The following is a 26,782-nucleotide window of genomic DNA, read 5'->3' on the forward strand; positions in this document are numbered from 1 at the left end:
TCTCTTGAGTGCACACACGGTTCTTTCAGCGGTATTAAGAGAAATTAATGCTTTAGAACTAATTTTCATCAATCTCTTATAAATGCCAATATGTTTTTCAGCTGTGTCCCAAGTGGTGACATTATAACTTAAATGTGTGGGATATATTACAGTTCTTTTTCCTGGTAGCGATCAAAACTGAACTTTACCTCTCCTAGTGGAAATGAAACTGTGTACTCAAACACGTCATCTCAGTATTGCTATTCATCTTGTCATCTGTTTAAAATTTTCATGTACATAGTCATTTAAGTCATATAAATGATTTAAAAATTAAGTTGATGGTAAACGATCTAGTACTAGATATGCAAAGTCAATGTCTATTTTTCTTTTGTCGGGTATATATAATCTAGCAACATGTCTCTTTTTCAGTATTGTTCTGATTCTGAATCTCAGCAGCCAGGCTGGTAATATTACAAGTCAATTTATAACAGTTTCACGTGACCTGTTTCACAATGACCCATCAATTAATTCATCAACATTTGACACAGACTCTTCAGTGTGACACTTATACCAGTTGATCTTAATTTGATTGCCATTAAAACTATCCTTTCCTGACAACTCTTGTCAATTATACAAAATAAAATCAAGTATTCATAAGTAGGCTGTAATAGGATACAGGCAGACAGATTTAATAATTCAGTTTTGCTGCAGCTTAGCTGGCATTTAGTTGTACCTAATGTTCTCATTTGTAAAAAATTTATTGGATACAATTCTTCAGAGCAGTGGACATATTTTTGTTTATTCTGACTCAGCTGTTGTCAGAGGAACATAGGCCATGTGTAGTGGTGCAATATTGTCTCCTGTTACATAGTGAACTAAATTGTAATAAATTATTATTAAGGATATTTTGAAGATAGTTTAAATAATGGATTTAAAAAGACTATTGGCCAAATTCTGCTGTTACTAAGGTACACAGGTGTAACTGAGAGCAGAATTCAGCCCTGTGCATATGTATACTACTGCAATATTTTTTGAGCCTTAATTCTTAATGTCCTTATAAAATATGTGATATTCTGTATGCTACTATATACAATTAAGTTACATTTTGTTTACATTAAGTTACATAGTATCAACACAGAATTATTAAGGACTCTTTAACAATAATGTTAAAGTATATGAAAATTTTCTTACAAGTTTTTCAGGTTAGCATCTATATTTTTTTAAATCATGTTTGATAGCAAATATTATTTACTACTTGTTCATATTCTGTAAGCACTGACCAAGCAGAACCCTTATAACTCTATTCTCCAGGAGAAATATGACTAGTAATGCCCTGAACCATCAGTTATATATTAACCATTACAAAAATGCAAATGATGTATACAGTCATTATTTTACTTCAGTTTATTCTCTGTCAGAACTGTTTGTTTGGGTACTTGCTCTTAGTTTTCAAAACTCTCTCTGTTTTGTGTATAAACTTCTTCTATCCCATCCTTTTTGTTTGGTTATATATGTATGTATATATAGCATTGGAGTTTGCTGTGGATATTGTGTGGGTTCACAGTTAAGGCTTTGTCTATTGGAGAGATTTAAATTCATAGCTTCATAGATTCTGAGGCCCGAAGGAAGCACTTTGATCATCTAGTCTGATCATCTGTATAACTGGGCCATAAACAGCCCCAAAATAATTCTTAGCCCTGGTCTACACTACAAGTGTAGGTCGAATTTAGCAGCGTTAGATCGATTTAACCTTGCACCCGTCCACACAGTGAAGCCATTTTTGTCAACTTAAAGGGCTCTTAAAATCTATTTCTGTACTCCTCCCTGACAAGCGGATTAGCGCTGAAATTGACATCGCCAGGTCAAATTTGGGGTATGGACGCAATTTGACGGTGTTAGCCTCCGGGAGCTATCCCAGCGTGCTCCATTGTGACCGCTCTGGACAGCACTTTCAACTCAGATGCACTAGCCAGGTACACAGGAAAAGCCCCGGGAACTTTTGAATTTCATTTCCTTTTTGGCCAGTGTGGCGAGCTCATCAGCACAGGTGACCATGCAGTCCTAGAATCGCAAAAGAGCTCCAGCATAGACCGAATGGGAGGTACTGGATCTGATCGCTGTATGGGGAGACGAATCCATGCTATCAGAACTCCGTTCCAAAAGACAAAATGCCAATATATTTGCCAAAATCTCCAAGGGCATGATGGACAGAGGCTACAACAGGGACCCGCAGTAGTGCCACGTGAAAATTAAGGAGCTTAGGCAAGCCTACCAAAAAAGCCAAAGAGGCAAACGGCCACTCTGGCTTAGAGCCCCAGACATGCCACTTCTGTGATGATCTGCATGCAATTCTAGGGAGTGCCCCTACTTCTACCCCACCCCTGTCCGTGGACACCTGCAAGGGGGGAGTCTCACGCAACAGCATGAGGATTTGGGAACAAGGAAGAGGAGGCACAAGCAGGCAAGTGGAGAAGCCATTCTTCCCGACGGCCAGGAACTGTTTATCACCCTGGAGGCAATACCCTCCCAAACCTCCCAAGGCGGGCTTCCAGACCATGAAGCTGGAGAAGGCACCTCTGTTGAGTGTACCTTTGTAAATATAATACATGGTTTAAAAGCAAGCGTGTTTAATGATTAATTTGCCCTGAAGACTTGGAATGCATTCGTGGCCAATACAGCTCCTCCTTTTAATGGCCAACCCAATGGGTGCTTGGTATGGGAAAGGAGGGCACTGCTGTTTGAAACCGTTCCCACATATTATGAAGGTTGAAGAAGCCAAAAGACTGTGGCTTACCATGGCGGCCTGCAAGTTGAATTCTGTTGCCCAGCCCTGCGTGTGTGATCTCTCACACCAAACCGACAGGCCCTCAATATAAGAGGCAAAATGCGACCTTGTACCGAAAGCACATGTGCTATGTAATGTTAACAGCTTGGTTCACCATGAAAGAGTCTACCCATTGTTCTCTAAAATGTGTCTTTTTAAGTACTACTCTCCCTTTTTTTCCTCCCGCAGCTGCAAATGTTTCAACACTCCCCCTATCATCTCTGTCCCAGAGGCTAGCGCAGATAAGAAGGCGAAAAAAATGCACTCGCGATGAAATGTTCTCTGAGCTCATGCAGTCCTCCCGCACTGAAAGAGCTCAGCAGAATGTGTGGAGGCAAACAATGGCAGAGTCCAGGAAAGCAGAAAATGAACGCGAGGACAGGAGGGATGAGCAAGATGAGAGGTGGCGGCAGTGCAATGAGAGGAGGAAGGATGCAATGCTGAGGCTACTGGGGGATCGAACTGATAAGCTCCGGCGTCTGGTAGAGCTGCAGGAAAGGCAGCAGGAACACAGACCGCCGCTGCAGCCCCTATGTAACTGCCTGTCCTCCTCCCCAAGTCCCATAGCCTCCTCACCGAGACGCGCAAGAATGTGGGGGGCTTTTCAACATCCCCAACAGTTATTTTCTGGTGTAGGAAATAAGTCCCTTCCTGCAGCTGTTCAAACAGACCAGAGTTCCTGAAGATGCGAGCATCATGTACCTTTCCCGGCCATCCCACGTTGATGTTGGTGAAACGTCCCTTGTGATCCACCAGTGCTTTCAGCACCATTGAAAAGTACATCTCTTGGTTTATGTACTGGCTGCCAAGGTGGTCCGGTCCCAAGATAGGGATATGGGTTCCTTCTATCGCCCCACCACAGTTAGGGAATCCCATTGCAGCAAAGCCATCCACTATGACCTGCACATTTCCCAGAGTCACTACCCTTGATAACAGCAGCTCAGTGAATGCATTGTCTATTTGGATCACAGGAGTCCTCACAGTAGATTTGCCCACTCCAAATTGATTCCCTGCTGACAGGTAGCTATCTGGCGTTGCAAGCTTTCAGAGGGCTATCGCCACTCACTCGTGAACTGTGAGGGCTGCTCTCATCTTGATATTCTTGCGCCTCAGGGCAGGGGAAAGCAAGTCACAAAGTTCCATGAAAGTGCCCTTACGCATGCGAAAGTTTTGCAGCCACTGGGAACCATCCTAGACCTGTAACACTATGCAGTCCCACCAGTCTGTGCTTGTTTCCCAGGCCCAGAATCGGCTGTCCACGGCATGAGCCTGCCCCATTGCCACCAGGATGTCCAAATTGCCGGGACCTGTGCTTTGAGAGAAGTCTGTGTCCATGTCGTCATCACTTTCGTCACCGCACTGCCGTCGCCTCCTTGCCTGCTTTTGCAGGTTCTGGTTCTGCACATACTGCAGGATAATGCGCGAGGTGTTTACAATGCTCATAACTGCCGCTGTGATCTGACCGGGCTCCATGCTTGCCGTGGTATGGCGTCTGCAGGAGAGCAGAGTTGCAGCGGAAGCGGTGGCTAAAGACGGATGCCACAAGAATAGATATTTATAGAGACCGACGAGAGGACCTGGGAGGTGGATTCATGAGAGCAGAGTTGCAGCGGAAGCGGTGGAGGACGAAAGTTAGCAGCACCCAGGAGGACCAGAAAGGATCCCCTGAGCTGCAGGAGAGCAGAGTTTCAGCGGAAGCGGTGGATGATGATAGTTAGCAGACCTACTGCACCGTCTCCTGCCAGCAGCACCGAGGACACAACAGTGGTGGTATCGATGAGCTGAGCGGGCTGCACGCTTGCTGTGGTATGGCGTCTGCGCGGAAAAAAGACTCAAAACGATTGTCTGCCGTTGCTTTCATGGAGGGAGGGGCGACTGACGACATGTACCCAAAACCACCCGCGACAATGTTTTTGCCTCATCAGGCATTGGGAGCTTAACCCATAATTCCAATGGAGAGCAGAGACTGTGGGATAGCTACCCACAGTGTACCGCTCTTTAAGTCGATGCTAGCCCCGGTAATGTGGATGCACTCCGCTGACTTATTGTGCTTAGTGTGGACATACGCAATCGACTGTATAAAATTAACTTCTGTAATATTGACCTAATTTTGTAGTGTAGAAATACCCTTAGAGTATATCTTTCAAAACCCCAGAATCTGCTCTAACTTAGATTCTGCTCCAACAGGCTTCTTCACAGTCCAGAATTTCCGGAGTACTTTGTGCTGTGGCCATTCCTCCTCCTGCCCCTGGAAAAGTCCCTTTTATCATGGCCACACCCAAACACCACGAATTGCAAGGGCTAGCAGTGAAGGGTGATGTACGCCAGTCCTCCAATGCCACTTAACTGTGAGAGTTCCCCCAGGGCCTGTTCTGTCCATTGTATAGTCCCCGTACGCCAATGAAGTTGCATGAAGAGGTTTTAATAGGGACTAGAATAGGCTATAGTTCTCCAATATGACAAACCCAAGCTTCATCCATTTAGCCATGTTGCCTTTCAGAATAAATGTGCTTAATCCTCCCCCCAGCCAGTATCCTCTGCTGTCTAACAAATGTGTAAAATGTGTTGCATCCTCTCTAGTGACTACTCCATGTAGAGGAGATCAGCCTACAATTGCTACCCGTTACTTTAGCTCAGGTGGCACTGGTTTGTGGTGAAGATCTAAATGTCCTGGGTTTCAAACTTGTTGGTCACCCAAGGTAGAGGAGTTTAAATTCCACTGGATGGAATTTGGTTTATGTGTTGTGTGTGGATTATTATTGAATCTAAGTATGGGAATGATTATGCTATGTCTATTTGTATTGCACTTCACAAACTGATCAATATTTTAAAAATTACATTAGAGAGTGAACATTCTAGGCATAAAATGACATTAGAGAGTGTACATTCTAGGCATACTGCTAGAACAAGGGGGGAAGAATGGAAATAAATGGAGACTCAGGGCCTGATTCTGATGTCAGACTGTTTTTTACAGTGATATAACACCATTAGAGTCATAGAGTTTAACAGCAGAAGGGACTATTAAATCTAGTCTGACCTCTTGTGTATCACAAGCCACCAACACCATCCAATGTCTGCACACTATACCCAACAACTGAAATTAGACCAAAGTATTACAGCCAGTGAGATATACACAGATAATCTTGGCAAGTGACCTGCAACCATATACTGCAGAGGAAGGCCAAAAAACTCCAAGCTCACCACCAATCTGACATGGGGGAAATTCCTTCCCAACCCCACATACAGTGATCAGTTAGACTCTGAGCATATGAGTAAGAACTAGCGAGCCAAGCATCTGAGAGAGAGAATGCTTTGTGCCAATGCAGAGCTCTCGCCCACCCTGTCCAATTTCCCATCTCCGGCCGTGGTCGTTCCTCATGCTTCAAAGGAAGGTGACTTCAAAAAAAGAAAAAAAAAAACCCAGTCAGAATACTTTGAGGGGGGAAATCTCTTCTTGACCACCCACCAGTGGCTAGCTGAAATCCTGAAGCATGAGTTTGTAGGAACATAAAACATAAACCAGAAGCAATCCCCATGTTTATGGTGCCCTGCCCTCTACCATCATAAGCAACCCTGTCATACAAACACACTCAAATTGCTCCATCTCTCTCACAAAATTAATTAAGTTGTTTGCCTCCACAACTCCTGTTGGGAGGTTGTTCCAGAACCTCAGCTCTATGATGGTTAGAAACTTTCTAATTTCCAGACTGAATTTGTTCATGGTCAGTTTATACCAATTTGTTGTGGTGCCAACCTTGTCCTTTATCTTAAATAGCTCTTCACCATTCCTGCTGTATATTCCCCTGATGTATTTATAGCCTTTGTTTTGCTAGACTAAACAAGCCAAGCTCTTTCAATCTCCTCTCATAAGATAGGTCCTTCCTTCCCCTGGTCATCTTAGTAGCTCTTCTCAGCACCTCTTCCAGTTTGAATTAACTTTCCTTGAACATGGTTGACCAGAATTATACACAATATTCCAAATGAGATCTTACCAGTGCCTTGTACAGTGACACAAATAGTTCTATATCACTATTGGAAATCCCTTGCCTGGTACATCGTAGGATCAGAGGTGTCTTGTTCACTGTCACATCATATTGGTGGTTCATAGTCATCTTGTGATCGACCAACCCCAGGTCTCTCTCCCAGTCTGTCACTTATAACTGATGAGCCTCTAGCTTGTAGCAGACACTCTTAGTGCATGAATTTGTACTATGTACTGTTGAAATCTGTTGTATTTCTGTGAGTCCACTGTTCAAGGTCATCCAGATCTTCCTGTATAATATTCCTATCCTCCTCTATATTGACAATGCCTCACAACTTTGTATCATCTGCAGATTTCATTAGCAGACCCCTATTTTTTGTATCAAGGCCATTAGTAAAAATATCAAATAAGATTGGTCCAAAGACCGATCCTTGAGAAACTACAGTGATAACCTCTCTCCAGTCCAGTTGTTCACCTTTCAGTACAATCTGTTGCCTTCTCCCCATTAGCCAGAATTGTAACTCTATCTACATCAGTATAGGTGAGATCTTTAGGATTCTCTTTCAGATGTACTGCTGGAGCCAAGTAAACATGGCCCCATTCACTCTTTCTTGCCTGGTTTTCCCCTGGACCCTACCACCATCTGTGTCATCTGCCTCTGCTCCTGATGGGACCCGCTTCCTGCTGGTCCAGGTCTAGGGGAGAGATCAGAAATGGGAATTAAGGGAAGGAGGGTCACATTATGAGTATAGGATTGAAGGTGGGTTGCGTTGGCTGCACCCCAAGTGTACATCTCCTTTTCTCCTCCCCTACCCCCTTAACCGTGTAACCCTTACCCCTTAGATAGCATTTGCAGGATGCAGGGACTTTCCATGAAGTAATACATGCATTTCAAGAGATGTAGATTAAAATACCCAGTCCTGGATTATTGAACAGGCTTGTTCCCTGGACCATCAAGATGTAGGAGGCTCTACTTTTAGAACCTGGATGGATGGATGGAGTGATGTGTTAGTGATACTTTTATAGAACTGACAGGCTCCAAAGGGAGTTATTTTGAGACCTCTATAGCCAAAGGGACCTTTAGGTGAAAGAGGTCTCTGAGGGAATAATAGGGTTAGGGGGTGGAGGGTGTAGGGATTTCTGGAGTAGCAGGAAAAGAAGAAGAGGAGAATTAGATTTCTCTGCATCAATCCAAAAATATTTTCAGAGAATCTTTGCCAATGCTCATTCTATAAACAGTACCTAGTGTAGGGAAAAAATTGCACACTAATGGTAAAATTGCCGTCTTAAATTAGTGTTATGGGGGTCAGTGTTAATTTATGTCTATTAAGTTAGAAATGTTTTTCTTCAGTATTTGCAAATGTTAAGAAATGTGTACTGATTTCATTCAGATCAGCGTATTTTCTATATTTATTTCCCTTTTCTCCCCTACATGAATCTGGTGACCCAATATAATTACATATTTTAAACAACTGTTCTGTGGCGGAATATGGATTGCCATCAGTCGATATTGGTTATTTTTTTTGTTTCTCCTTCTAGGTAAATTTTCACTGTTAAGCAGCTTGCTTACTAAGTAATTTGTAATGCAATTGTTTTAAGAACAAACAAGTCCATCTTACTGTTTACCATTAAACAGAAACATCAACAACATTGGCAAATGAAAAGATAAAATAGGAATAAATAATGTAATTCAAGTATAACAATTTTTCTCTTCAAAAATATGCAATTAAAAAATCCCTGTAAGCTAGAATACATTTAGAAAATGAAGCATCACAAAGTAATAGCTTGTTTTCAAAGCCTGTATGAAGAACTATTATCAGTTTGCTGAAGGGTGTATGCACAAATATCGTTTATTCAAGTGCCTACTGATAGTGGAGATTTAACTACATTACTGTAGATGTCCAGAGCCTGTAGAGAAAATAAGGGCCAAATTATGTATAAAGTATCAATAGGGGTTCTGCTGGAGAAAGGAATGCAGGTTTTGCTCTTTTTGAAGGTAAGATGTAGTAATCGGGAAGAAAGGTGTCTGGTGCAATAATAGTTTGGGACTACACAGAAATTTCTCATAGACAAATGTTTTCTAATAAATATTTTCTCATTAGGAAATACTACATTTGAATAAAAACAAATAATCAAAAGCAATAAAATAACAGCTTGTCACAGATTAGCTTTATGAATAAATAGTTTTAGAATTAATACAGTATATATTGTGGGTGAAATCATTTTAAGTGAATGTTACTTTGTGGTCAGTATTTTTCTGTCAACATTGTAAACACCTATGGAAAATCTTTAATATCATTGCACACTTGTAAATTAATTAACTTCAGTTTTCTATTGGATTAATCAGTCTGTGAAATTGTTATTACAATCTTTGAAAGAATGTTCATGTTTCATTAATATTTGCTTTAAAATGGTTTAGCACTATTTAGTTAAGGCCATTTACATTAAATTCTAGAAATCTGTTTACATCAGTAGTTTGTAATAAGCTTTAATGGGTCCTTATATATATCATTTGCTTTGAGATCAATTAAGTTGATTGTAGTCTTGCAGGCATCTGTTTAGTTTAATTGATAATATACAAATTAATATCCTATGTAGTAACACAAGCTAAAATTTTAAAAATTGTACTCTGTTAAAGCAACATTAAGAGATATTACCCGGGAAAGGAAAATCCAAGTTGCGTTTGACATTCAGTCTTTAATAACTTTGTGGTACTTATTGTACGCTATCTAAAAGTCTCGGCGTGGGTCAGTGATAAACATTTATGATAAATGTTGTAATACCTTAGAAAATAGTGTGGTAGACTTAACTTGGAATTTCTATTCCTTCATTCAGTTTGCAAGATATTATGTCAGTGTTAATTTTTATGCTTGAATTTCATAATACTCTGTACGGTTAATATTAAAGAATAAAATCCATCAACTATTCCTATTGTGTGCAATTCTTGGTAAACCACTAATGCTGCTTACCTGAAATTGACACTATGAACTGCATTCTTGTGTTAAAGCCAACACAATATACCAGATTGCAGTCTGCAGTAAGATGCAATACGAGCTTTTGCAGTCTTTTCATTAACATTTTGATGTAACCTGTCGTATTAAGAATACCATGGTAACAATATGTTTTAGGTGGACTTGGAATGTTAAGAATATAATATATTGGGTAACAAACAATGCCCAACCACCCCTGAATTATGTTCAATCACTTTTCTTCTGGACTGAAATAAGTAATTTTTTTTTATTTAATAATATTCATGCCTTTTTGCTGTCACATATTCAACTTACAAACCAACAAGAGCAAAGGAAACCTGATTGAAACATACATTGCCAAATTTAATCTTAAGAATATGTAGTTAATGGGGTTCTTATAATGTTGCCCATCATTGTGCTATCTGAGTGCTTTCCATAACAAAAAAGTAATAGCTAATTTCTCTCTTCCTGCCCTACTGGCAGGAGTAAAAATTGAAATTATTGTTAGGGTAATCTTTGTAAAAGAACCCAATACCAATTTAAAAATACAGTTTGTTTTGCACTCCTAGGACTTGTACAAACACAATGTCTAGACTACTTCAGGTAAAATTATTTTTAAAATTGATATAGTTATATTGATGAAACCAACCCCCTGTGTGGGCATACTTAAATTGATTTACATATGACTTCACTTGACTAAGCTAAATGGAGCCAGTTGTAAATTCATTTAATAGTGCCCACATGGGTTTGCACCAGTTTGACTAAATTGATTTAAAAAAATATTTTATTTAAATCAATTCAATTTTTGTATATAGTCTGATCCTCAGACCCTAATGCAGTATCATTTTAAAAAATTCACCATCTTCGCTACAAACATGGATACTATATGTGAATGTTTATGGGCCAAATTCACTGTATCCAACTTTTGAAAACTACTACTAAATCTTCTTTAGTGGGTAAGAATTATGTTTTTGTATCTACAAATGATGAATATCTACGTTCACTCCAGTGTATCTGTTGTGTCATCTTCATTCTCCTTTAAATTAAAATACATGATTTAGCTTTATGGCAGGTGTTTCTGATCCCTTTTTATTAAGTTTCCCACATTCAATATGGGATTTCACTTTTCTCTAATTGGCCACTTTTTCACCGGTGATACCATATATTGGATGTGTACTTAAATATTGTCTGGACTTCTACTATTTGTGTAATTTTTAAACTATATTTTAAGGACTTAAAAAAAAATCTCACCTTCCTCACCCTCTGCCTACCAGAAAACTAACACCTTAGCAGGTCCCACAGCTCTCTCTCTCTCTCTCTCTCTCTCTCCACACACAGATCAGAGAAATCTACCACTCTTAGATTTTTGTAGTTGTGCTCTTTTTGGTAGAACACAGTGGGGCTACAGAAGTGGGGTTTTGAAGTTTGATTAATGCAGACGTAAAGCATGTTCCTGTACAGAAAGTTTGGAACAAAAGATAGTAAACTTTACGATCTAATGTACTGTTTTCTTTTATAATGTGAACTAACTTATGCCATTTTTCAATTTGATACAGTACAATAGGTATTTTTCAATGATATTTACTCTTTTAAAGTTATATCTATTAGTGTCTCAGACAATTGTATATATTATAATTTGGGCTTTATGTAGTACCTATGGTCTTTACAGGTACACACTGTAGCACGTAAAAAGTTGTCTCACTGTTTTTCGTTAGACATTAGTTACATAATTAGAAGTAATCTCATATACTTACACCTTAGTTATACAAAGTTTAAAATCAGTATCTCAGAGTACAGTTAGTTATTTTATCAATACTGATAAAGAACTATTTCAAAATGGGGGGGGGAAAGGTTTTATTGTTTCAGTTTTGCTGTAGTGATCACTACTGAGAGCTGACTTGGCACAAAGCAGTCTCCTTTCTGGATAAAAGGGAAACGGGCTATGAGATAAGTTATTGATGAAATTAACTGCTGAAGTGGAGAGGAAATGCAGCTGGCCAATACATGTCATAGTGTGAGCTCTATTAAATGAATATATGTGCATTCAACCATTCACAAGAGCCACACTGGTCTTGAACTGCATTGATCTATAGTATAATTCTAAATGAAATTGATGGATGAGAGCAGCCATTGACAGGAAGGGTAAAAATAGCCATGAAATGTCTTGTATAGGAAAAAGTATGATGGACAGTAGACTGTTGATCTATGCCATAGATTGAAACGTACATTGGGACTGTGGAGTTCGTAGGTACTGTTAGGTATCTCACCTTAATTATACTTCCTTATATATCAGTGGACACTTCAAAAGGTACATTGCAATATTTTCTTATTTTATGAAAAGTAAATACATCAGTGTGTTGTCCAGAGATTCAATACATTCAGGGCATTCCTTTTTTTGTAGTTTTGTGTTTTGAAGTTCTGAACTATGAAAGAGATTTTTATGTCATAGTGAAGTAAATGAAGCATTTTGGAAGCTATTTACATTGAGGTTTTAAAGACTGATTTACTTAATATGTGCTGAATATTATTGAGCAAAGACACACAGGTAAAATTCTTGGAAAGAAGATTGTATGGAAATGCCGTCTTCAGTTCACATATAATTTCAGGTGCCTTCTCTCTCAACTATGTCCTTTCAGACCGTTAATTCATTGAGCTGCTAAATTTACAGGCATTCATGAATAAAACATTGGGTTCTGCTAGACTTTACCTACATCAGGGTCAACATGCTTTGATTTTGACACCAAATTCATCTGGATTTGAGCACCCAAACAAAATATACTTTCTGGCACTTTGTCAACCTGCTTTCTGTAATACAAAACCTTTTAAAATTTTGTCTTCCCTCAGAGACACTCCTTCTGGTATGTTGGCTATTAGATGCGCTGCATTTAGCTCACTGCTTTATTCTCTATGTAAAAGGACTCAAACTAGACAAGGGAAACTCCTTTGCCAATGAGCATAGGTTGAAAGAAATAACTGCTAACTCTCTTCTAGTGGTGAAACCACTTTGTTAGCAAAGTTTTAACATAATTGATTGCAAGCGTAGGGCTAGGAACATTATGAAATGTATGTATTAATATTGTAAGCAGGTTAATTCACAGAATTGTATATATGTGCATGCTCTCGCTCTCTGTTATTTTTACACACACACATATATTAGTAGTAATTAGTACTATAGTAATACTTGTATTTTCCTCTCACACACAGCATGCAATAATGTTAATGGAGTCAAGAGACAGTAACATCATTGCATGCTGCGTGTGAGAGAACAATACAAGTATTAGTATAGTCTATAATGAAACACTAGTGAGTGTAATTGTGTTAGGCTAGAATAGAAATACTTGCTTCTAATCTGTGAGGTCTAACTGGCAACATGTCATGATGTAATAAATAACATAGTATATTTTAAAAATCACTGCAAATATCAGTTATTATTTATAAAACTTAAATATGAGAATGGATCCATAGTTACTCCAATGGCATGACTTTAAAATATTGTCATATTTACTTCAATTATTATGATTTTATTTAATTTCTGTGGTGAATGACTAATAGAGAAGAATGCATTTCATTTTATATACCTTTTAATTACTAAATAAAATAAAATATGTAGTATAGTTTCTCTTTAGAAGGAACATTGCATATTCATGCGCTATTAAAGGCATTTTTGTTAAATTTCTGGTTTGAATGCTGATCTTTAAAATTATTATGTATTTGTATATGGGTAGAATTTACCAGTAGGATATTACTCTTTCTACAAAATATTAATTATTTGATATCTGTTAGGATCACCAATAACATGTATCCACTCACTTTGTCTAGGAAATATTTATGTATAAATTCATCTCTTGGATTGTTTTGAACACTAAAAATTGGAAGAAACATAATAAGGGGTATAACTTAGTAAAGGAAAACTCTTTCCCTCACTACTCTTAAATAAATAAATAAAAATTGTTATGGTTCGTAATGTCTGAAAATTTAAAACTTTCAGCATTTTTGCAAGTATAATTCCTAGCCAAGTTCTGGATTTATATTCTGTAAGCTATTTAAATTTATATTTATATTTTTAAATAAATTTAAATAGCTTGCAAAATATATATAATATATATAGATAGATTCATAGATACCAAGGTCAGAAGGGACCATTATGATCATCTAGTCCGACCTCCTGCACAACGCAGGCCACAGAATCTCACCCACCCACTCCTGCGAAAAACCTCTCACCTATGTCTGAGCTATTGAAGTCCTCAAATCGTCGTTTAAAGACTTCAAGGAGCAGAGAATCCTCCTGCAAGTGACCTGTGCCCCATGCTACAGAGGAAGGCGAAAAACCTCCAGGGCCTCTTCCAATCTGCCCTGGGGGAAAATTCCTTCCCGACCCCAAATATGGCGATTAGCTAAACCCTGAGCATATGGGCAAGATTCACCAGCCAAATACCCAGGAAAGAATTTTCTGTAGTAACTCAAATCCCACCCCATCTAACATCCCATCACTGGCCACTGGGCCTATTTACCGTGAATGTTTAAAGATCAATTAATTACCAAAATCATGTTATCCAATCTTACCATCTCTTCCATAAACTTATCGAGTTTAATCTTAAAGCCAGATATGTCTTTTGCCCCCACTACTTCCCTTGGAAGGCTATTCCAAAACTTCACTCCTCTGATGGTTAGAAACCTTCGTCTAATTTCAAGTCTAAACTTCCCAATGACCAGTTTATATCCATTTGTTCTTGTGTCCACATTGGTACTGAGCTTAAATAATTCCTCTCCCTCTCCGGTATTTATCCCTCTGATATATTTATAAAGAGCAATCATATCTCCCCTCAACCTTCTTTTAGTTAGGCTAAACAAGCCAAGCTCCTTGAGTCTCCTTTCATAAGACAGATTTTCCATTCTTCAGATCATCCTAGTAGCCCTTCTCTGTACCTGTTCCAGTTTGAATTCATCCTTCTTAAACATGGGAGACCAGAACTGCACACAGTATTCCAAGTGAGGTCTCACCAGTGTCTTGTATAATGGTACTAAAACCTCCTTATCTCTACTGGAAATATCTCGCCTGATTCATCCCAAGACCGCATTAGCTCTTTTCACGGCCATATCACATTGGTGGCTCATAGTCATCCTATGATCAACCAATACTCCAAGGTCCTTCTCCTCCTCCGTTACTTCTAATTGATGCGTTCCCAGCTTATAACTAAAATTCTTGTTATTAATCCCTAAATGCATAACCTTACACTTCTCACTATTAAATTTCATCCTATTACTATTACTCCAGTTTACAAGGTCATCCAAATCTTCCTGTATGATTTCCCTGTCTCTCTCTAAATTGGCAGTACCTCCCAGCTTTGTATCATCCACAAACTTTATTAGCACACTCTCACTTTTTGTGCCGAGGTCAGTAATAAAAAGATTAAATAAGATTGGTCCCAAAACTGATCCCTGAGGAACTCCACTGGTAAGCTCTCTCCAGCCTGACAGTTCACCTTTCAGTAGGACCCGCTGTAGTGTCCCTGTTAACCAGTTCCTTATCCACCTTTCAATTTTCATATTGATCCCCATCTTTTCCAATTTATCTAATAATTCCCCATGTGGCACGGTATCAAACGCCTTACTGAAATCTAGGTAAATTAGATCCACTGTGTTTCCTTTGTCTAAAAAATCTTTTACTTTCTCAAAGAAGGAGATCAGGTTAGTTTGGCAAGATCTACCTTTTGTAAAACCATGTTGTATTTTGTCCCATTTACCATTGACCTCAATGTCCTTAACTACTTTCTCTTTCAAAAATTTTTCCGAGACCTTGCATACTACAGATGTCAAACTAACAGGCCTGTAGTTACCCAGATCACTTTTTTTCCCTTTCTTAAAAATAGGAACTATGTTAGCAATTCTCCAATCATACGGTACAACCCCTGAGTTTACAGATTCATTAAAAATTCTTGCTAATGGGCTTGCGATTTCATGTGCCAATTCCTTTAATATTCTTGAATGAAGATTATCTGGGCCCACCGATTTAGTCCCATTAAGCTGTTTGAGTTTCGCTTCTACCTCAGATATGGTAATATCTACCTCCATATCCTCATTCCCATTTGTCATGCTACCATTATCCCTAAGATCCTCTTTAGCCTTATTAAAGACTGAGGCAAAGTATTTGTTTAGATATTGGGCCATGCCTAGATTATCTTTGACCTCCATTCCATCCTCAGTGTTTAGCGGTCCCACTTCTTCTTTCTTTGTTTTCTTCTTCTTTATATGGCTATAGAACCTTTTACTATTGGTTTTAATTCCATCTGCAAGGTCCAACTCTACTTGACTTTTAGCCTTTCTCACTTTATCCCTATATGTTCTGACCTCAATAAGGTAGCTTTTCTTGCTGATCCCTCCCATCTTCCACTCCCTGTATGCTTTCTGCTTTTTCTTAATCACCTCTCTGAGATGCTTGGTCATCCAGCTTGGTCTACAACTCCTGCCTATGAATTGTTTCCCCTTTCTTGGGATGCAGGCTTCCGATAGCTTCTGCAGCTTTGACTTGAAGTAATCCCAGGCCTCCTCTGCCTTTAGATCCATAAATTCTTCAGTCCAATCCATTACCCCTAACTAATTTCCTTAATTTTTGAAAGTCAGCCCTTTTGAAATCAAAAACCCTAGTTGCAGATTTATTTTTGTTAATCCTTCCATTCAGTTTGAACTGAATTAGCTCATGATCACTTGAACCAAGATTGTCCCCTACAACCACTTCTTCTATGAGGTCCTCACTACTCACCAAAACCAAATCTAAAATGGCATCCCCTCTTGTCGGTTCAGTAACTACTTGATGAAGGAATCCATCAGCTGTCGCATCTAGGAAAATCTGAGCTCTATTATTATTACTAGCACTCATCCTACAGTCTATATCTGGGAAGTTAGTCTCCCATGATCACACAGTTTCCATTAGTATTTACTTCATTAAAAACATTAAAGAGTGTGCTATCCATATCCAAATTAGATCCTGGTGGTCTATAGCACACCCCAAGCACTATCCCAGGGGAGGCTCTAGTAGTTTTCTTTCCCAGTGTAATTTTTGCCCAGACGGACTCTGTCTTATCCATTCCATCGCTTCTTATTTCTTTACATTCTACCTCATCATTGATATATACAATGCTACTCCACCACCTTTACCTTTATTTCTGTCTTTCCTAAACAGCACATACCCTTCAATAGCTGTAGTCCAGTCATGACTACTATTCCGCCACCTGTTATCCCTATAATATCTGGTTTCACTTCCTGCACCAGTAGCTCTAGTTCCTCCATTTTGTTATCTAGGCTCCTCGCATTGGTGTACAAACATCTTAATTTTTGCTGTTTGGCCTCGCTCACATTCTGTACGCTATTAGGCATGGTCATTCTACAGCCAGTATAACCTGTTAGACTGGTATCCACACTGCCCTTCCTCCGTATATACATTCTCCTACCCATGGCTGTATCCTTTCTTACTTTTCTTCCCTCTCAATGCTAAAATCCGGCGTGGAGATTACCTGGACATCTCCCAACCATCTCCACCAAATTCCTAGTTTAAAGCTCTCTTAATCAGTTGTGCCAGACTCCATCCTAGAAGTCTATTTCCTTCCCTACTCAGATGAAGTCCATCCCGAGAGAACAGTCCTATGTCCATGAATGCCTCCCAGTGGCCATACATCCCAAAGCCCTCCTTATAGCACCACTGCCTAAGCCATCTGTTGATAGTCATAATCTTGTCACACCTTTGTTGCCCTTCTCTAGGAACAGACAGAATCCCACTAAAGATCACCTGAGCCTCGATTTCCTTAAGCGTCTTCCTCAGCCTATCACAGTCTCCCTTAATACTTTCCAGTGAGAATCTAGCCATATCATTTGTTCCCACATGAAGGATAATTAGGGGATTCTTTCCTGCTCCCTTTAGGATCCTTTTCAACCTCAGGTCTACATCCCGTATCTTAGCACCTGGAAGACAGCACACCTTTCTATTCTCTAGATCAGCTCTGGTTACAGGCCTGTCTGTTCTTCTCAGTAAAGAGTCCCCGATCACATAGACCTGCCTTTCCTGGTAACGGTGCCATTCTCCAGTCTATCCCGTTCCCTCTGGCTGCAAGTTCTTTCCATTCCTATTCTCCCTTGTAATCCTCTTCAACCCATCCTGTATCCTCCTGGGGCTCATATTTGGTGTAGTCTCCATTGACTCTTCCGCTTTTGCTATAGGACTAGCTGCTCTTCTCTTCTTCCTTGCCCTTCCACCTTCAGCGACTACCTGCTGAGCACCACCTTGATTTTCGAACTCTGCAAATCTGTTCTTGAGCTCTGTTTCTCCTTCACTAGCCCGTCTTTTCCTCTGCCTGGTTCTTTTATTTATTTATAGAGAGAGAGAGAGAGATCCACAATATTCAACTGTAACTTTTTTTGGAATCCATTAGTTTAGTAATATGACTATTCCCTGTATTGGCCATATCCACCAATCTAGTTATCATATCATTATTTTCCCCCAGCACTGAGTTTCTGACACTTTATACTAGTCTGCTTTTTGTAAAACATGTAACTTGTTTGTAATGTCACTAATTCTCTTCAGTTACTTTTATGTTCATGTCAATCTGCGTGGGTTTAAGCTTCCACCACATCTTAATTATAGGTTAGTCACATGTGCTGAAAGGTTATCTAGTTTTGGATCTATGACATCCACAAATGTTTTAAAATCCATTTTGGAGTTGATGTCCTTTAAATATAATTTATATAGGTGCACTGGAGTCTGATAATGAACCAAGCGTCTGTGCACACTTAACAAATATGGCATCTTGAGAGGTTTCAGTCTGGGTCAGTAAAGAAGTGTATACTAGATGTATCTTAAACATCTCTGAATTTTATAATAGCTATAATATCTCAATTACACAAATGGCTGTATGAATCATTTATTCAAAAATGCTCATCCCGGCATAATATAAACAAGTCAATGGAGTTACACCTGAGATGCATTTTACCCAATAAATATTTCATTTACTGATCTCAATTTAGATGGTATAAAATACTTAAAGTAGAATCTGTTCCTGTTACTTACATGCATGCCTATCTTGATTTTTTTTTTTAATTGTTATGAAGATTGTATTGAAATACTGTGTGACATCTGTAGTATCCCTTACAGAAAGCATTTAACCAAAACAAAACACTTAGGCCTTGCTTCAAAACCATTGGGCCTTTGGATCAGGCCCTTAATATGTACGAATAATTACATAAAAATGTATAGAAAGAGGATAAAGAAACAATTTCAGTTTGAGGTAACAAACTGGAAATTTTATAGAACCTGGGGGGAAAAAAAAAGCTGGCTGTAGTGTGATGTATGGTTTCTTTTTGTAATTGTAAGGTTCGTGTTTTATTCGAACTGATCAGCTAGATGGTGAAACAGACTGGAAGCTTAAAGTTGCTGTCAGCTGCACACAGAGGTTACCAGCTTTGGGGGTAAGCATTACAGCTATTTATTTCACTATCTCTTCAGTGTACCTATTTATACCTGCTATATAGTAGAAAGCTTTATTACAGTTAGTGTGTATATAAATATGTTTCTACTTAAAAAGAATTTAATCCATAAATGTGATATTGGTCTTTGCTATAAATAATAAGTAATGCGTCTGTTTTTAATTCTATGGGAAAGACTGGATTATGCAAATATTTAATTTTTCCATTTAAAGGAGCAAGAGAGGGATACAGTTGGGTTTGTGTCTTCCATTGAATGTAGGCTTGGGGATTTGGGACATAGCAGTCCATTCTCGTAAGGTGAATGCTTCCTGGCACAGAGGCTTTAGGGTTCTTGTGGGTGAGGCATACAGGATTACACAAGGATAGAGATTTGCAGTGACTGCCTGCCAATTTTGTGTGCGTGTGTGTGTCTTTATAGGCAGTACAGGTAATGATGCCTATAGTTAAGGATGTCCCACATTTTCCTTTACAAGAATGTGTTCTTCAGTTGCTTATAACTTTGTCAAAAGTAAAATGTTTGAATTTAAGTTCTTCATGCCAGGTGTCTGCCTTAGAAAAGTTTCAGCTAAATTGGCTCAGCTGTTTCCATGAAAAGCATTAGGAAAAAAGTATTGTTTTGCTTATATTAAAAATATTCTTAGAGCGGTTTTGTTGAGAAATTCTAGAGCCTCTGTACTTTGGATACAGGGTACTTGAAATTTGACTGGGAATGAGGGTTGTCGCCCTGGCATAATGGATGTTGTTTTTGCTATCCCTGTGAAAACTCTCTGAATAAGTCTCTGAAAAGTTTGTCTGAGCACATGCTCAGTAGATACTTCCTGGAATTTGACAACTGACTTTTCTGAAGATTTCATCAGCACTGGGCTTGTCCATCCCCTCACAACTCCTGTGTGCCAAATGGACTGTGCACATGCCATCTCCACAGACCAAATGAGCATGCTTCATCTTAGGGCTGCAGGAGTTCAGCAGGACTTTTTCTGCAATGCCTCCTCCCAACTGCTTGTGACTGCTGTGGCACTGAAGCTAATAGCTCTGGGATTGTCTTTCCTGTGCTCTCAGTGCTCCCCTTGCTGGCGCTCAGGCAAGGAGGAGGAAGAGGAGGAAACCACTGGACTTGAATGTAGAGGGAATGGGGTAGATGTGGGAGTGAAGATTGGGAAAAGAGATGCGGGCAGCAGGATAGGAGCTAGGAGCTTGTGTCAGGGACAGGAGCAGAAGAGGACAGGGAGAGATTGGGGCAAAAAGATCTCTAACTACAAATGCTTGCTCCCCCACAGAACCTGGACTTGAACCCAGAGATAGCATGCATTCCCACATTCCTCAGTTGTATAGCAAATAGCTGTGAAACTCACTGGCAAAATGTTTCCCCATTCCCTTCCAGTAGAAGGTCAGCATAGATAACAGCCTTCTACTGATACCAGTTACTCAGCTCAAGCAGAAGAGGTCTGTGTTGTAGATCTAAAGATCCCAACCCTGCTGATGACTATGTGGAAGGTCAGTGTGGTTTCACACCATGAAACTTTTGTTTTTTCAATTGTTAAGTTTCTAAAAAAAAATTAGCTATTACATTTTAAAAGAACCCTTTATTAAAAGAAAGTTACAGTTAAAAAGTCAAGCATTCATAAGTTAAGAAATGCCTAAGTTAAGGTTGCCCATGCAACTTTAATTTGGGTCCTTGTGCCTAGCATGTGCCTTATGATATAGCCCTCAGTTACATGATCAAATGCTATTTTTCCTTTTTGCCTTAATTCAGGCATTTCCTAACTTGAACACTTGACACTGCAGCCTAAAAAATGTAGGGGGAAGAAGGACACAAACCAACTTTGTTGAACTGAAAGAAGTTGGCTACATTTTTATTTAACATTACTTAGCTATCCACTACAGTCTATGAGCAGGTACTGTAGCCTTGCAAGATGAGTCTCAATGGAAATTTTGTGTAATAAGGAATGAAGGAAATGTCTTGAACTTGGAGAGGCAAACCCTTTATCTTTCCCACTATATATCATTATTAATTATTTCAAGGTCGTGCCCTGTTCCTTGTGCTTGAGCCCTTTAGGAGGCCAAGATGCTCTTTGCTGACACGGATCAATGTCTGAGTGGTCCAAACCGCTGTCACTCCATATTACTGTGGGTTTCTTACACCTTCCTCTGAAGTATTTGTTGCTGGCCAGTCTCTGATGCAGGATACTACAGTAGAAGGACTTTGGGTCTGTTCTACTGCAGCAATTCCTATGTCCTTAATGACTTCCCTCTATGTTATCTAAGGTAGAATCACCATTTGCATTAGATTTGGGAGTCAATGGATCACCTATCCTACCAGTAGCCTACATTTTGTCCATTATAAGCTACCCTTTTGCAACTTCCCCTCAAGATCCTGACTCGTGATAAATCTGAAAACTAAATGTAAGCCTTAAAGTGTGAAATAAATGATGGTTCAAGTTCCTCTGAATGCAACTGTTAGTCCAACCTTAACTGTGGAGCTCTTGGAGCACCTCCATAATTCTAGTCAAGTGATCTTTTCAAATTCTTATGGCTTGGACTATGTTGTTGATAAGAGTGTAGTAATTTTGTAATCTAATACTGTGTGTGAATGAGCTGAAAATACTGATAAGTATCAAACTACTTTGAATCACCACCTTGATTTCAGCAGGAATTGTGGAAATCCAAAATAACTGTTATCATGTTATAGGGAGGAAAAAATTATAAATACAATAAATGTTTTCTTCCATTATAACAAGATGTATAATATAAATCAGTGCCCATGCCATTTACTATAGAAATACATGTAAATGTAATGTATTCTTTTTGAAAAAGTTCAACAGTAACAACCAGAAATATTTTCAAAATTCTTCACATTTTATGTACAGGATATTATGCACAACATGAGGTGTAAAAATTACCTACTGAGATGAGGTTATCCTTAGAGAATGTCATCTAAACTCTAATACTTAGACACAGTGAAGCAGCCATGTTAAATATGAAAAAAACCTTATTTAATTTGAGTAGTCCATTCTAGTTACCCACTCTCACTTCTTCAAGCTTTTGCAAATAAAGTGTTTTTCATAGTGAAAATTTCCCATGATTAATCTCAGCCCAACGAATATTTTGTTGAAAGTTGAAGAAATTTAGGCAAGGTATAAAAGTGTTCTGACTTATTTTTTTAAAATGTTCCTACCTTTTGTTTGTGTGCTCAACTAAAACATGACTTTGTTTTACGTGCCTACCTTATTTACACATGTAGTCCACAACAAGGACACCTGCTTTTGAAAGACTTGACATTTTTTTGACAGGATGTCATAATGGCAACAGCAGCATCCTCTGGAACTGGAAGTGTGTGTTCCTTCCTGTGACTGCTTTGGTCCCTCTGCCTGTGTGGAAGAGGGATGGGGCTATGACTCTCCCGTAGGAAAGCATAGTGTCACTGGAAGCTTTCTTACTCTTTACCCCCACCCATTCTTTTCATTCCATGTATGCAAACACTGGGATTGTGGCCCTTTATGCTCTCCCTACTTTTTGTGCGCCCATTTAGAGCCAGTCACACAAATCTAGAACCAGCTGTTTTTGAAGCTCAGATATGACAGCCATTCCCCCTACGGCTAAGAAGTATCTGGTGCTTTAGAAAATATGAAGGTTTTGCCTTTAACTCAAGTAGCAATCAACCAGTTGACAATTACTTAACTCTTACACAGTTTGGAACATGAGCCCTAAAATCCAGAGAATTTTGGCATAACCAGAGTACATAACACATTCACTTCTGTCAATTCTATATAACAAATGCCTATCAATAAATAATAATCCTTCTACCATAGAAAGTATATGAATAAAGTCCCTTAAGCTCACATCTTTGATATGTATGTAATGATAATTTATAGCATTTGGGGGTTAAACTGTAAATGACAAACTGCAGGAATAGGCTGGACTGATTCTTTTTACAATAATTCTTGAATGCCACCTGCTGGACTATATCTAAAATAGCTGTGGCGATATCACACTGCTAGATAGCTTCCCCACCTCAGCTCTCCTTATTTAGACAAAGGTCCCATTGAAATAGGTGCAAGTTTTGCCTTAGGGTAAGGAGTTCATATACTATATGCACAACTCTACATTAATTGCTACTGTAGTGGCAAGAAAAGCAGGAACAGGTTAATACAAAATGTTCAGTGGCTCCACTTAAAGATTATTCTGGCTCTAGAGATATTGGCAATTATAGCAGTGTCTCCCTTTTTAAGTATGTGGAATATCTTGGAATTCAATACTGTCTCTAAAACTGAAATAAAAATGCTCACTGCATGTGGACATCTAACTACTAAACTAAGTTAAGGTTTGCAGTTTACTACTAATTATAGATTTAACTACAAAACAGCAAAATGTCAGGTTCTGTTCATGTAACAAGCCCAGCAGAGGGCATGGAGTGGCTTCAGGTCTGGTTTCCAAGGGGTTCTTCACCCTCTCCCTCCCCCCTGGATACAGCAGTGTCCAGATCCTGGGTGTGTTGGTAAGCAGGTGGTCTCAGCTGCACCAGAGTCTTCCTATTGTTGCCACAGCTGTGGATGATCCTGATACTGTTACTGGCTCCCAGTGCACCGAGGGTCATCTTCCTTAAACTCTGTCTCTGGCTGAACTTGGAACACATTTCCAAAGGAGAAGTTTATTACTATATATAATTATACATGACTATATTTTTAAGAATTGAAAAGGGTGGACAGTAAGTGTAATTTGAGAAAAATAGTAGACTAAACAATGTGGTCTTGCATTTAACAGCATATAATGTCCGTAATGGTCACTCATTTTGATTTCTTTAGTTATCCAATGTAAAGGATTATCAGTATCTTGTGTTGTCATGAGCTGTCAGTCCCATCAACAGTGCAACATTGTAACCTTATCCACTGTGACTCGGGGAATAAATAAACCTGCAAACCTTCAGAGCTTTTCCTAAAGAACAGATGATACCACCAAAGATGATCAGTACAGATTTTGTTGTCTTCTCAAACCACTTAATGTGATCAGAGAATTAAAATTTCAACAAGTCATTTAATGATGGCTGTGCAGCAAGGACTGTAACACCCAGGTTAGGTTTCTTGTGGTTTCACAGTCATGTGTGGGGCAGAGTTTTTTCTGGCACTATGCATGTTCTGGGACATTCTTCTCTGGCTTATTTGATCAAGTAAATTTATTAACAGCAGTGAGGTCATTGTAATTTTCAATAAATGGTGACTTGCTGATTTATATCAAAAGATCCATACAGCAGTAAACAATACCATTTACATTTAATTAGTTTTATTGAACCAAAGGCAATTTTATTTGTAATGAACCACATGTTATGATTAAGGATGTATTTTAATGATCTTTAAGTAAGATGAACAAATGTTGCCCTTGACCTAATAAGGGAGGTTTTTCTACATTATTGATAAATTCAGAGTGATTTCAAAACTATTATTGTGAAATGTAAAGGAAAACATTACTGTACCATCATTCAGTCATTTCATGACTAATGTAAACAGATTAAATGCATTTTTTCCAAATTGTTTACAGATAATAGCATCAGCTAACACGTTATTTAGTGTTTCAAAAGTCCAGTTTACTGTTGTATTAAAATAAGTTAATTTCATCGTCTAGACTGTTCTAGACCCTGGTTTTTTTTTCATTATTCTTTTAACCTGGAATTGCTGTAGAATTCAGCTGGTTTGGGCTATTTACTTATTTTTTTCTCTTAAGAATGCATATAATTGAGATAATTTGTCTCATAAATATGATGATTTAAATGGGCCAACATTTCACCCAGAATTTCTGGCTTGTGAAAGTAATTCTAGTGAATTTCATGAACATTAATTTCTTTATATTAATGTGATTTTATTGATGAATACTTGGTTTATTTAATAATCTCATTCCATTATTCTTAAAAGCCATTTATAAAAGAAAAACTCTTTAGTGTTGGAGTGTCCTTTTGCACAGGCTCTGCAAATTTTCAAAATAGTTTAAACTGTTTACATACGGTATCATGTCTATCATAAGCCTTGACCCATCTGTGTTAGTTTTCCAGCCTCAGATTATGGAGCCATTAACTCCTCTGTGTAGCTACTGGGGTGAGATTAAGGGAAGCTTTTGCCTCTGGGATGATAGTGTTGGATGGAGGAAAACCTTCTGCCCCCTTTCTGTCCCACTTAAATTGTAAGACTAACTGTGGACCATGGTCCTCTTAAAAATTTTCCTTGGTTGATAAACAGTCACCTGGGACATGGAATTACATCCATACTGGAATTTAAATTGGTGATCTCTCTCTCCCTCCCCCGTGTTATGAAAACCTAGCTTCCATGTATGATCATCATCCTTTGAAAGATGTTCATGTTAAATGCTTAATGTTGTACTGTGCATCTGACTGCAGGGGAAATTTCCCTTGTTCAGAAGACAAAGTTACTCAAGGAAGCTATTGAGTGCAGCAGGTATGCCATTTAGGCAAACATATCCCCCCCCCCTTACAAGCAACACACCAAATAAACTACTGTTTTGGTATCCTCTGTAAGTGTAAATCAGTATAAACATTCTAGCACTTAGAGAAAAGAGGCCACACTTGGAATACTCTGGAGGTTCTAGCTTCCTCAGAATAAAAGGATATTAGAGACTTCTGTAGAAAATGGCCACAAAAGCATAGGGGACTTTAGGATCTTAATTCTTGAGAAAGATGAGAGAATTCATTTTTCACAAAATGGAAATTAAGAAGGCTTCTGAAAGACAAAGATGCTCTTAGATCTCAAAAACAAAAAAAGGGGGGGCAAAATATAAGGTGAAGAGAACGAGACTATTTATACAGAGGGGTTAAAATGCAGTAAGCTACAAAGGGCATCAGTAGGAGCAATTAGTAAAAACAGTAGAAGAAACATTTGGAATCAGGAAAGTATATTGTTTTACAAATGCTAATTTACATGAGATGAATCTTCCCACTTCCATGCCTTCTAATGTTGTTTCTCAACTAAGGTACTCTGGAAAGAAAGAAAGAGAAAGAAAGAAAGAAAGAGTTTTTGCTTGACACACTTCAGTGACAGTTTTTTATTGTGTATGAGTATGTGTGTGGTATTAGTTTTCTGCTGTACTATCCAGTTCTGAGAGACTCTTATTTTTCAGTATACTATAAAGCACATAATAGCCTGGATTATCTAAATTGTAGGTGATAACAGATTGGAAAGAAGTGAATAATGAAGATATAGGACACCACATGTGTATTAGTTTCCTATGAATTATTTCTCACGAAGCTGATGAAAACTAACTTAATAGGACAAGAATGCAATGAGTGGAACGTCGTGTGAAAAACGACAATAAATGGCTGATGGTTTAAGATAAAAAAAGATATTTTTCAAGAGTTAGTGTTGAAACTTGATTTACTTTTATAACACTTGTCAACGAAATACTAGAATGATATACGGATATATAGTCGTGCAGAGTATGGGGTAAGATATATTTCTTAACTACAAAATAAAAATGTCAGTTACAAATTAATTTGGTGACTCGTAGATTTATGTATAGAGGTACTTTTTCAGAATAAGATGGAAGCGAGTTTGA

The 26,782-nt window shown here is 38.5% G+C and overlaps 1 protein-coding gene across 5 annotated transcripts in view; it reads left to right on the forward strand.

Moving 5' to 3' along the window:
* ATP9B (ATPase phospholipid transporting 9B (putative)) overlaps positions 1 to 26,782 on the forward strand; it is a 282,270-nt gene that overhangs the window by 118,176 nt on the left and 137,312 nt on the right. For 4 of the 5 annotated variants that reach the window (XM_037892984.2, XM_043540007.1, XM_037892983.2 and 1 more), the window contains one exon: positions 19,116 to 19,210. The exons of the other annotated variant lie outside the window; for it this stretch is intronic. In XM_037892984.2, coding sequence (XP_037748912.1) covers positions 19,116 to 19,210 — 95 coding nt within the window. The remainder of the gene's footprint in view (positions 1 to 19,115; positions 19,211 to 26,782) is intronic. 5 annotated transcript variants of the gene reach the window in all.

Source organism: Chelonia mydas, chromosome 2 (assembly GCF_015237465.2).
Source record: "Chelonia mydas isolate rCheMyd1 chromosome 2, rCheMyd1.pri.v2, whole genome shotgun sequence".
In the NCBI taxonomy this organism is placed as follows: Eukaryota; Metazoa; Chordata; order Testudines; family Cheloniidae; genus Chelonia; species Chelonia mydas.